Below are 12,741 nucleotides of genomic sequence, written 5' to 3'. Positions count from 1 at the left end.
ATCTGTAAATAACACCTGTAACACACCTATAAAACATATCTGTAACAACACAACATCTGTAAATAACGCCCGTAACACACCTATAAAACATATCTGTAACAACACAACACAGAGTCATACAGCACTGAAACAGAATCCTTTGGTCAAACTTGTCCATGATGAACAGATACTCTAAATAATCTTTTCTTTATTACTTATTCACAGGATGTGGGTGTCACTAGCTGGCCAAAATTTGTTGCCCATCCCTAATTGCCCAGAAGGCAGTTAAGAATCAACCACATTGCTGTGGGTCTGGAGTCACATGTAGGCCAGACCAGGTAAGGACAGAAACTTCCTTTCTTCAAGGACATTAATGAACCAGATGGGTTTTTCCAACAACCGACAATGGATTCATGGTCATCATTAGATTCTTAATTCCAGATATTTATTGAATTCAAATTCCACCATCAGCCATGGTGGGATTCGAACCCAAGTCCCAAGAACATTATCTGGGTCTCTGGTTTAACAGTCCAGCGATAATATCAGGTCATTGCCTGCCCCAGTCCTGTTTGCCAGCATTTGGCCCATATTCCTCTAAACTCTTCCTATTCATGTACCCATCCAGATGCATTTTAAATACTGTAATTGTACCAGCCTCCACCAATTCCTCTGGCAGCTCATTTCACATACACAGCACCCTCTGAATGAAAATGTTGCCCCTTAGGTCCCTTTTAAATCTTCCCCTCTCATCTTAAACCTATGCCCTCTCGGCTTGGACTCCCCTACCATGAGGAAAAGATATTTGGCTATTCATCCTATCAATGCCCCTCATGATTTTATAAACCTCCAGGGAAAATAGCCCCAGCCTATTCAGCCTCTCCCTGTAGCTCAAACCCTCCAACCCTGGCAACATCCTTGTAAATCTTTTCTGAACCCTTTCAAACTTCACAACATCTTTTATGTCGCAGGGAGACCAGAATTGAATGCTGTGTTCCAAAAATGGCCTAACCAATGTCCTGTACACCCACAACATAACCTCCCAACTCCTATACTCAATGCAATGACCAATGAAGTCAACCGTAAATGGAAAAGCCCTGGGGAAAATTGATGCACAGAGAGATCTGGGTGTTCAGGTCCATCGTACCCTGAAGGTGGCAACGCAGGTCGATAGAGTGGTCAAGAAGGCATACGGCATGCTTTCATTCATCGGACGGGGTATTGAGTACAAGAGTTGGCAGGTCATGTTACAGTTGTACAGGACTTTCGTTCGACCACATTTGGAATACTGCATACAGTTCTGGTCGCCACATTACCCAGAGGATGTGGATGGTTTGGAGAGGGTGCAGAGGAGGTTCACCAGGATGTTGCCTGGTATGGAGGGCGCTAGCTATGAAGAGAGGTTGAGTAGATTAGGATTATTTACATTAGAAAGATGGAGGTTGAGGGGGGACCTGATTGAGGTCTACAAAGTCATGACAGGTATAGACAGGGTGGATAGCAAGAAGCTTTTTCCCAGAGTGGGGGACTCAATTACTAGGGGTCACGATTTCAAGGTGAGAGGGGAAATGTTTAAGGGAGATATGCGTGGAAAGTTCTTTATGCAGAGGGTGGTGGGTGCCTGGAACGCGTTGCCAGCGGAGGTGGTAGAGGTGGGCTTTTAAGATGTGTCTAGACAGATACATGAATGGGCAGGGAGCAGACGGATACAGATCCTTGGAAAATAGGCAACAGGTTTAGATAGAGGATCTGGATCAGCGCAGGCTTGGAGGGCCGAAGGGCCTGTTCCTGTGCTGTAATTTTCTTTGTTCTTTTTTGTTCTTTGTATCAAACACCTTCTTCAGGCCCCTGTCAACCTGGAACTCCACTTCCAAGGAAGTATGAACCAGCACTCCAAGGTTTCTTTGTTCAGCAACGTTGCCTAGGATTAAGTGCATACATCCTGCCCTGATTTGCCTTTCCAAAATGCAACACCCCACATTTATCTAACTTAAACTCCATCTGCCACTCCTTGGCCCATCTGATCAAGGTCCTGTTGTACTCTGAGGTAACCTTCTTCGCTATACCTCCAATTTTGGTGTCATCTGCAAACTTACTAACTATACCTCCTATATTCACATCCAAATCATCTATATAAATGACAAAAAGTAGTGGACTCAGCACCAACCCTTATGGGACACCACCGGTCACAGGCCTCCAGTCTACAAAGCAACCCTCCACCACCACCCTCTGTCTCCCACCTTCAAGCCAATCTTGTATCCAAATGGCTAGCTCTCCCTGGATTCCCTATGATCTAACCTTACTAACAAGTCTACCGTGTGGAACCTTGTTGAATGCCTTACTGAAGTTCATATTGACAATGTACACTGCTCTGCCTTCATCAGTTTTCTTTGTCACTTCTTTCAAAAAACTCCATCAAGTTAGTGATATATGATTTCCCATGTATAAAGCCTTGCTGACCATCGCCAAGCATTAACTCTGTTTTTTCCTTTACGGATGCTGCCAGACCTGCTGAGCTTTTCCAGCAATTTTGTTTTTGTTCCTGATGACAAGGCCTGGTGTGTGTGGGGGTTGGGGTAAGGACATGGGAGAAGGTGCTCAGGCCCTAAAATTATTGAACTCGATAGTCAGTCTGGAAAGTGCAGGGTACCCAAGCAGAAAACGAGGTGCTTTTCTTCAAGCTGGAAATGAGCTTTGCTGGAGCACTGCAGTGAACCCAAACCCGAAAGAGAGACTGTAGCCAGGGAACACAGTGGTGTGTTGAAGTGGCAGGGAACAGGAAGCTCAGGGTCATTTCTGCAAACAGAATGTAGGTGTTCCACAAAACAGTCGCCCAGTCTATGCTTCGTTACCCCAATATAGTGGAACCACAATGTGAACAGCGAATGCAGTAGACTAGATTCTGGGAAGTGCAGGTAAAGTGGAAGGTATGTTTGGGGCCTTGGATAGTGAGGCAGTTGCAGGGGAAGGTGCTGTGAGGTTGTGTGGGGCTGTTGGAAGTGAAGAAGAGTGGATCAGCGAGTCCCGGAGGGAATTTGCAATTGGGATATTGGTAGCTAGTGTTAACTCTGTGTTCTCTCCACAGATGCTGCCAGACCTGCTGAGGTTTTCCAGCAATTTCTGATTTTGTTCCTAAACCTTACATAGGCGTCCTTTTTCTTTTTGATTAAACTTTCAATATCTCTTACGAAAACAGAAGTTGCTGGAAAAGCTCAGCAGGTCTGACAACATTTATGAAGAAAAATACAAGTTTCTGTTTCAGTACAGTCACCATTCCTCAGACCTCCTGAACTCCAGCAATGTCTGTTTTTGTTTCTAATCTACAGCATCCTCAGTTCTTTTGGTCTTTACAATGATTGCACCTTCCTTATTCCTGAGTTCTACCCACTGGATGAGCCCTCCAATATGTCCTCTCTTAGCATAGCTGTGACATTCTCCTTATCAGACATGCAGCTCTCCCACTCATTTTACACCCCTCTCTATCACACCTGAAACATCTAAACAATGAAATGTCGGAGCTGCCAGTCCTGCCCTTCTGTAGCCAAGTTTCTGTTATACAACATTGCGATCCCATGTACTAATACAGGCTCTTGGCTCATCTGCCTTACCTGTTATACTCCTTGTGTTAAGACAAATACACTTCAAACCATGTTCCCACTGTGTTCACTAACCTGGCCTTGCCTGTGCTTTCTATTGGAATTACTTGAGTTAACTTTGATCTTCCTCTGAATCACTTTACATGCTGACCCATTGTTCTGGTTCCCACTCCCTGCTTACACTCATCAAGTGGAGATGATAGATGATAATGTGAAATCTGAGGAACTGGAAAGGGTAGATAAATTACCTGGGGTTTAGTAAGCATTAGGTTATCCAGGGAGATGGTGGTGTAATGCTCATGACACTGGCCTGGTAATCGAGGAGCCTAGGCTAATAATGTGTGAACATGGATTGAATCCCATCATTGGGCTGGTGGAATTTAAACAGTTCTGGTATTGAAAATACATTGTCTTAGTAATAATGGCCAGGGCAGCTATCATCAAATGTTGTTAAAACCCATATGGTTCACTAATGTCCTTCAGGGAAGGAAATCTGCCATCTTTACCTGGTCTGATCTACATGTAACTCCAGACCCAGAGTGATGTCAGTGATTCCTAACTACCATCTGAAATGGCTGAAGAGTCACTAGGAGAGGTTTTTAGGGATTGGTAACCAATGCAGGCCTCACCAGCGACCTGCACAACCCATGGAAGAATATTTTATTAAATATTTTCATGTTCTGCTTCATAACAACCTGAGATCATGAGCTGTCTATGCTGTCACTGCTGAACTGTCAACTGTCCCTGGTTTGTTTATAGTAACAGAGAGCACTTTCATATCACAAATACTTCCCATGGCCCCAGTAATACCTGAAAAGTTCCCCTTCAAGAGGAACTCTTTAATCCTGTTGGCACGTCGCACATGGAAGGCTTTAGTGATTTCCTGGTTCATAAAACTCTCCTTATTCAGCACATTAGCAACCATCATTCTCAAGTCAAATACTTCCAGGATCTCAGCAATGACAGCAACCTCTATCAGATCCACCTGATTTTCATTCAAATAGCCCGTGTAGAGATATTCCAGTACAGTCTGGAACGGTTCTTTCTGGATCAGGTGGTCCATGGTAACAACAGTCATACATCGATCTCTTTGAGTCACTGGATCTTCTATATAATCCAGATGAACAGTCAGAAAGCCCCTTCCCCACTTGCTGAGCTGCTTTCCATGCTTTAAGGCCACTTGTATCATTCTCTCATGGTTGGGCAGGTTCACGGCCTCACTGCACTTTGAAGTTTTCTGTGACACTGGTGGGTTCTTCACAAAAATACTGTCTCCACACAGCTCATCCACTTTGAGGTTTTTAGTGTTACCTGCCTGCTCTTTTCCATGTGTTCTATTTTCTGCCCCTTTTCCTCCATCCACACAAGGACTTTGCATTAAGTCTGTACTGAACAGGTCATAGAATTTGGAACAACAAGTAGCTAGGTACACTCTGTGAGCGAAGATCTGGCGCCCATCATGAAGAATGAAGATGACATCAGGACAAAGAGGAGTTGAAAAGAGAGTTGTTGGTGTTTCTCCATTCACTAAAAGAGTATCTGGAACGGTTATGACAACTGGAGGAGGTTTTGGAGGGAGGAAAGGAGCCTGAAGCAAAGGTTTTTGTACTTTCTTAAGGTGCGACTTCCAGAAGTGCAGATGGCGTCTTGCAATGAGTGCTGCCCGAATTGAATTGTCAAAGACATCTTTGATCCCAAACTGTGCAACGACACTGGTCTCATAGTAAGGAATGCCAAGCTCCTGCGCAATCTGTTGACCATCCTCCGGTGGGAGAATATCTGTAGGTTTGATGGGTCTAAAGAGATAAATTAGCACTTAATTCCAACAAGAATGCGAGGTCAATCTCGCCAGCTACTTAAACATTCAACTACATAAAGCAATAGTAGGTAACCATCCAGTATATGCAGATGTAACCATTCTGGCAGGGTCTCCCATTCAACCTTTCTGAGAGGGTTTCTCATTTTTGTCAGAGCTGAGGGTAGTTAATTTTTGGAATTGTCTTCCACTGTAAACAGTGGAGGCTGTGACATTGAATGAGTTCGGGTTTTTGATCAATGAGGCAGGCAAGACTACTGGGTGTTAGACAGGAATGTGCAGTACTGGCCACAATCTAAGCAACTTGTTGGATAGTGCAGGAGGCCTGATGGGCTGAATGGCCTAGTTTGAATTTATTCTTTGATGGGTTGGAGGCATTGCAGGTGGACAATTCCTGTGAACCTGTGAGAATCAATCCAAAGATGGTTCAGAAACAAAATCAAACAGATTGTTAAAATGGGAGAAATCCTGCAATAGAGATGGCAGGAAAGGATGCATGTTTAATGAAAGAGTAAATATCACTTGACAACTTTATGAATTGTTTGTAATTAACTCATTTCACTGAATCACAAAATTATCACAGTGCAGAGGGAGGCCATTTGGCCCATTACGTCAGCACTGGCTCTCTCAGTGCTGCCAATCTCCTGTCTTTTCCCTGTAACACTGCCCAATGTCTCTGTTTAAACACCCATCCAATACCCTCTTGAATACTTCAATGGAACCTGGCTCCACCACATTTCCAGGCAGTGCACACTAACAAATCACTCAGTGAAAAAGGTTTACATCATATCACATTTGTTTCTTTTGCAAATCGCTTTAAAAATCGAGCTCTCTGCTTCTCAATCTGTTTAAACATACAACAGTTTCTCCGGATCTACTTTTTACAGCCTGCTGATGATGTTGAAACACTCTAACAAATCTATTCTCAGCACTTTTCTCTGCAAGGAAAACAGCTCCATCTTCTTCAATCTATCCTCATCACTGAAGTTTCTCATTCCTGAAACTTGTAAATTCTTGCAATTTACTTCCGCACTCTCTTCAACACATTCACATCTTTCCTATAACATAGCACCCAGAACTGTACACAGTACTCCAGCTGAGGTCTAACAAGTGTCTTGTACAATTTCAACATCACCTCTTTGCTCTTGTACCCTATGCCCCTATTAATAAGGTTAAGGATGCTGTATGTTTTACAAGTTGTTCACTCTCTCTGTCCTGCCACCTTCAGTGCTCTGTGCACATAAACACCCAGCTCCCTCTGCTCCTGTACCCCTACCTTTAGAAATCTAACCCCTACTTTATATTGTCTTTCAATGTTCTTCCAATCAAAGTGCATCACCTCACACTCCTGTGTATTAAACATCATCTGCCCAGAACCACCCCCCACTCCACCAACCTGTCAATGACCTTTTGCAGTTCCACACTGTGCCCCTCACAGTTTACAATTTATCCCAAATTCCAATTATGCAATCTTGAATTTGCTTCTGTGGGCGTGTGTGTTTGGCAGCTTAGTGAGTAATCAATTTGCTTTTTCTTTAAATATGTTTGCCTATGATAACCATCTTAATTTTCAGTTTACCAACACACCTGGTGACAGTTTCTTATGTTCTATTTAATATACAAAAACAAACTTGGTTGTAACAAGGTCCGCCAGGTGGACCTCATAGAATATGAGTTCTCTGGTTGGGGTTGTTAATCTGGTCCAATCAGGGAGCCCTGGCTGACAGCTATAAACAGGAGTGTCAGACATCCTGTTCATTCTGACAGCTGGCTCTGAGGAAGCTGAATCAGTGTCAAGCACTATGCTCTGGTAAATAAAGGGCAACTTAGTGATGGGATACAGGCCTTTGTGGAGTTATGTCAGTTAGTGACAAGTGAAAAAAATATGGTCCTGAAGAAAGAGATAAGAAGGTTGGGAGCTGGATGAACACAGCAGGCCAAGCAGCAGAATTTCTGAAGAAAGGTCTAGACCCGAAACGTCAGCGTTTCTGCTCCTCTGATGCTGCTTGGCCTGCTGTGTTCCTCCAGTTCTACACCATGTTATCTCAGATCCTCCAACATCTGCAGTTCCTACTATCTCTGGTCCTGAAGAAATTTGTTCACAACAGTCATCTTGCAGCTGGGGTAAGCATTGCTGGCATCGTGCCGCTATTTGGGAAGCTTGACTCGTCTGATCCTGCTGTCAAAGACTGGGCCCAGTATGTGGAAAGAATGTGACAATACAGTATGGAGCTGGAGGAACACAGCAGGTCAGGCAGCATCAGAGGAGCAGGAAAGCTGACGTTTCGGGGCAGGACCCTTCTTCAGGATTTGTTTCAATGGGGAGGGGAAAGGGAGCTCAGAAATAAATAGAGAGAGGAGGGATGGGGATGGGGAAGGCAGGTGGGATGGTGATAGTTAAGTACAGGGAGGCAGTGGTGGGGATTGGTCAGTGAGGTGGGAGGGACGGATAGGTGGGAGAGAAAATGAACAAGTTGTGTCAGGTCGAGGAGGTGGGGATGAGAGGGAGGGTTGGTCATGGGATGAGGTTGGGGGTGGGGAGATTTTAAAACTGGTGAATTCCATGTTTAGGCCACCTCCTCTACAATCAGGGAGACCAAGTGGAGGCTCGGAGACCGCTTTGTGGAGGCACCTGTGCTCTGCTCACGACAAACAGCAACACCTCCCAGTCGTGAACCATTCCCCTTCCCACCCCCTGGGTGACATGTCCATCCTGGACCTCCTCCAGTGTCACAATAACACCCGCAAACTAGAGGAGCAGCACCTCATATTCTACCTCGGGAGCCTACAGCCCGATGACCTAAATGTGGATTTTACCAGTTTTAAATACTCCCCACACCCGGCCTGATCCCATGTCCAACCCTCCCTCTCATCCCCGCCTCCTCGATCTGACACAACCTGTCCATCTTCTCTCCCACCTATCCGCCCCTCCCACCTCACTGACCAATCCCCACCACTGCCTCCCTGTACTTACCTATCACCATCCCACCTGCCTTCCCCATCCCCACCCCTCCTCTCTATTTATTTCTGAGCTCCCTTTCCCCTCCCTATTTCTGAAGAAGGGTCCCGACCCGAAATGTCAACTTTCCTGCTCCTCCGATGCTGCCTGACCTGCTGTGTTCCTCCCCTTAATGGGGAGGCAATGGCCTATTGGTATTATCATTGGACTGTTAATCCAGAAACCCAGATAATGTTCTGGCGACCCGGGTTCGAATCCTGCCACAGCAGATGGTGGAATTTGAATTCAATAAATATCTGGAATTAAGAATCTAATGATGACCATGAATCCACTGCCAATTGTTAGAAAAAACCCATCTGGTTCACTAATGTCCTTTAGGGAAGGAAACTGCCATCCTTACCTGGTCTGGCCTACATGTGACTCCAGACCCACAGCACTGTGGTTGACCCTTAACAGCCCTCTGGGCAATTAGGGATAGGCAATAAATGCTGCCCTGGCCAGCAATGCCCTCGTCCAGTGAACGAATACAGAAAAAAAAAGTTTCCTGTGGAAAGAATGTGTTATGTTTTCCAGACAAATAATATTGGGGCAGATGAAAAGCTATGAGTAATTCACCTGTTCGCTTGTGGATCCGCAGCTTTTTCAGTTATTAGGAGCCTAACTTTCCCTGAGGCACCAGATACTAAAATCTTTCAAGAGCTGACAGATTTAGTGAAGGAATATTATGATCCCACCCTCCTCTAGTAACTGAAAAAACTGCAGATCTACATGCTGACAGGAGAATTATTCATTGCTTTTTACCTGCCCCAATATCATTTGCCCCGAAAAAAATAACACATTTTTTCCACGTACTGGTGGGCCCAGTCTTCAACAGCAGGTTCTCAGTTTTACTCAGCATTTCAAGAGCCAGGGGAATATGCATCAAGATTTTTGACTAGGTTAAGGCAGAGGCATGTGACTTTGGTTTAACCCTAATGGAATGCTGACAGACTGTTTGGTATGTGGGATTAATGGTATAACCATGGAAAAGTGCCTAATAGCTGAAGCCCAAATGGACTTCAAATAGGCACTAAAACTGGCTTTGTCATTAGAAAATGTGGCAAGTGGAGCATATGAGTTACAGGATATGCCGATGGAAGGGGACACTCTTGCCAAGCTGACTGAGCTTAGGGGATATCACTTGAGTGAAGGCAATTGCATAGCTTCACTCAGGACATAGCTGAGGGGCTCGAGGTCAGCCCACAGCAAAACCCCAAAAGAAAGCCAAGCCTCGGCTAAATAGTTTACATTTTCCTCACATATGGGCTGGCAAGTCATTGTACTTGCTGCCAGTAGGCAGACTCGAGACAGCAAAAGAATCCCACAAGGCCTGGATTAAGTAAGAGAATTCATAGGCCAGTATCCAGGAAAGTTTACACCCTGAAAAATTCATCGACATCTGGCTTGGAACAGTTAAATTGTTTAGCAACATGCAAATCAGAACCAATCAAAATGAACATCTGGTTAAATGGTCATCCGGTTCTAATGGAGGTCGATATCGGTGTGGGTTTAATAGTGATTGCCGAAACAGTCTTTAATTAAATATCTGGAAGCTTTTCAGGATGTCTAGGGACTATAAAAGGAGCCAACGCCACTTTACAGGTTGACCAGGAAGCAATGGAAGCACTGGTCACAGACAATGGGCCATCATTTACGAGCCGGGAATTCGAGTATTTTCTAAAGCTGAATGGCATTCAGCATAAAGACAGTTCTGTACCATCCATCATCCAATGGTCTCCCAGAAAGAGCAGTCCAAACTTTCTAGGTAGGTTTAAAGAAACGGCCTACAGATTCACTCAATATCAAACTGTCCTGGTTCCCTGTTTGATTACAGGATTACTCCTCATGCAACTACAGAGATAGCTCCAGCAGAGTTGCTAATGGGGAGAAGACTCTGCACCAGGTTAAATCTGATATTCCCAGACCTGAAGGGGGAGGGTGAAATGGCATCAGGAATGCCAATGGCAGACACTTGTCTCCTCCAAGATCATAGATCATAGAATCCCTACAGTGTGGAAACAGGCCATTTGGCCCAACAAGTCCACAATGACCCTCAGAGCATCCCACCCAGACCCATTCCTCACAACGCACCTAATCTACACATCCCTGAACACTATGGGCAATTTAGCCTGGCCAATCCACCTAACCTGCACATCTTTGGACTGTGGGAGGAAACTGGAGCACCCGGAGGGAACCCACGCAGACACGGGGAGAATGTGCAAACTCCTCACAGACAGTCACCCGAGGGTGGAATCAAACCCGGGTCTCTAGTGCTGTGAGGCAGCAGTGCTAACCACTGAGCCACCGCGCTGCCCACTAGTGAGACTAGGCGAGAGGGGCAGTTTACTTCGGGATCAAAGTTTGATGCCAAGACCAAGGGTGAATGGGTAAGAGGTATGGTCGATGCAAGGTCAGGTCCTGAGACGTACAAAGTTCGGGTAGGTGACGCAGTCCTGAACAAGCATGTGAACAACATGAAAGCTGCAAACTCGCAAACAGAACAGGAGCAAAACATACCCAGCCCCTCAGGATAGCTGTCAGAACCCATGGCTCTTGCCTTCTGTCTAGCGTCAAAGAAACCTCTGAGTTTGAAAGCAAGAAAGCAATTAGGAGTCTGAGATGGACATAGTGGTTGTCGCAGCCTTGACGCCTTTGCCACCTGAAGAAGAAGCTGAATTTCTTCCAAGATGCTCCGGATGCAAGGGGCAGGCCACAGTCTGGTACATGATGCCCGTATCCGAGGCTCAGTCAGAGGAACCGGACCCAGTGCGCAAACACCCCAGGAGATGCTATGAGAAAAAGAACAGGCCTACTCCGCGGACTTAGAGGGGGAGGGATGTAGTGACTGTAATGAGGTCAGCCAGGTGGACCTTATGAGTTTCCTGATTGTGGCTGTTAACCTGGGCCAATGAGGGAGCCCTGGATGACTGACATAAACGAGCGTCTCAGAGGTTCTGTTCACTCTGAGAGCTGACTGTGAGAGAGATGGATCAGTGTCAGGTACTATGCATATGTAAATAAAGGGTGACTTGGTGACGGGACACTGGCCTCTGTGGAGCTATTTCAAAACTGACCATTCTCTGTCATTTTATAAGACATCTAAAGTGTGAGTACAACTTGAGGATAGTGGGATTTGATTTCCATTGTACTCCTTCCACCCAAGCCATTACAGATCCTGAATGGTCTTGACAAGGTGGATATGGAAGGAATGTTCCATCTTGTGGATAAGTCCGGAACTAGACATTATGAGTCTTTGCAACTCCCTACCTGGAAAGGTGGTAGAATGAGAGTCCTTGAACATTTTAAAGGCTGAGATTCTCGTTACATGGAGATTCTTGTAAACGGAGCAGCATCAAGGGAATGAGTCGGCTCCTTTGTTGGTTTTAATATTTGTCCTTACCAAGTGTGAACTCCATATGCTGCGAGACCCACAACAATATCACTGACTTGTCACTGCCTCTGAAAAACTCATCACAAGCTCAGGCATTTCAGAGCTGGTGCAGAATTAAACCCTGAGGCTGTCCCAACATTAGGACAGCAAGGGTTCGACAAAGCCAGCTTCCCACCAACTTCTGAGGGATCACTAGGACCATCAATAAATGGTGGCCTGGCCAGAGTCACCATATACTGAGATGGGGAGGAATGTGATCAGCCAGAGTGGGGGGAATCTGTGGAAATCATTGCTACAGAGGGCTGTGGAGACTGAGTCATTGAGTGTATTTCAGACAGAGATAGGTAGGTTCTTGATTGGTAAGGGGATTAAGAGTTACAGAGATAAGGCAGGACAATGGAATTGAGAAACATATCAAACATGACCAAATGCAGAGAAGACTGGATGGGCTGACCAGCCTAATTCTGCTCCTTAAATTATGGTTTTATGGTCATTCCAAGAACAACTTGCAAAGACTCACTTGACCAGAGGCCTCCGAGCTCTATTCACTGCATCAAGGTCAGTAAAACGCAAATCCAGCTGGCAGCCAACAAGGATAATGGGTGTGCGGGGACAGAAGTGCCGTATTTCAGGAAACCACATGGTCTTCACATGCCGCAGTGAGGCTGGGTTGGCCAACGAGAAACACAGGACCACAACATCTGACCTGGGGACATCAGAGACAAAGATGGGTTACTGCAGAGGAACAAGAAGCTCACACCTGGAGTATCACTATCCACACTCACACTCACACTCACACCTGGAGTATCACTATCCACTCACACCTGGAGTATCACTATCCACACTCAGTTGTACCTGGAGCATCACTATCCACTCCACACTCATACCTGGAGTATCACTATCCACTTCACACTCATACCTGGAGTATCACTATCCACTCACACTTACACCTGGAGTATCACTA

At 45.5% G+C, this 12,741-nt stretch overlaps 1 protein-coding gene across 2 annotated transcripts in view; it reads right to left on the bottom strand.

Annotated features, from left to right (window-relative positions):
• Positions 1-12,741, bottom strand: part of LOC109923894 (rho-related BTB domain-containing protein 1-like) — a 90,478-nt gene that overhangs the window by 68,490 nt on the left and 9,247 nt on the right. For both annotated transcript variants that reach the window (XM_048598051.1, XM_048598060.1), the window contains exons 3-4: positions 12,298-12,483; positions 4,383-5,368 (exon numbers count right to left, since the gene is read on the bottom strand). In XM_048598051.1, coding sequence (XP_048454008.1) covers positions 4,383-5,368; positions 12,298-12,483 — 1,172 coding nt within the window. The remainder of the gene's footprint in view (positions 1-4,382; positions 5,369-12,297; positions 12,484-12,741) is intronic.

The sequence above is a fragment of the Rhincodon typus genome, chromosome 1 (genome assembly GCF_021869965.1).
Source record: "Rhincodon typus isolate 14 chromosome 1, sRhiTyp1.1, whole genome shotgun sequence".
NCBI lineage: Eukaryota > Metazoa > Chordata > Chondrichthyes > Orectolobiformes > Rhincodontidae > Rhincodon > Rhincodon typus.
This window is presented reverse-complemented; position numbering and strand designations above follow the sequence as displayed.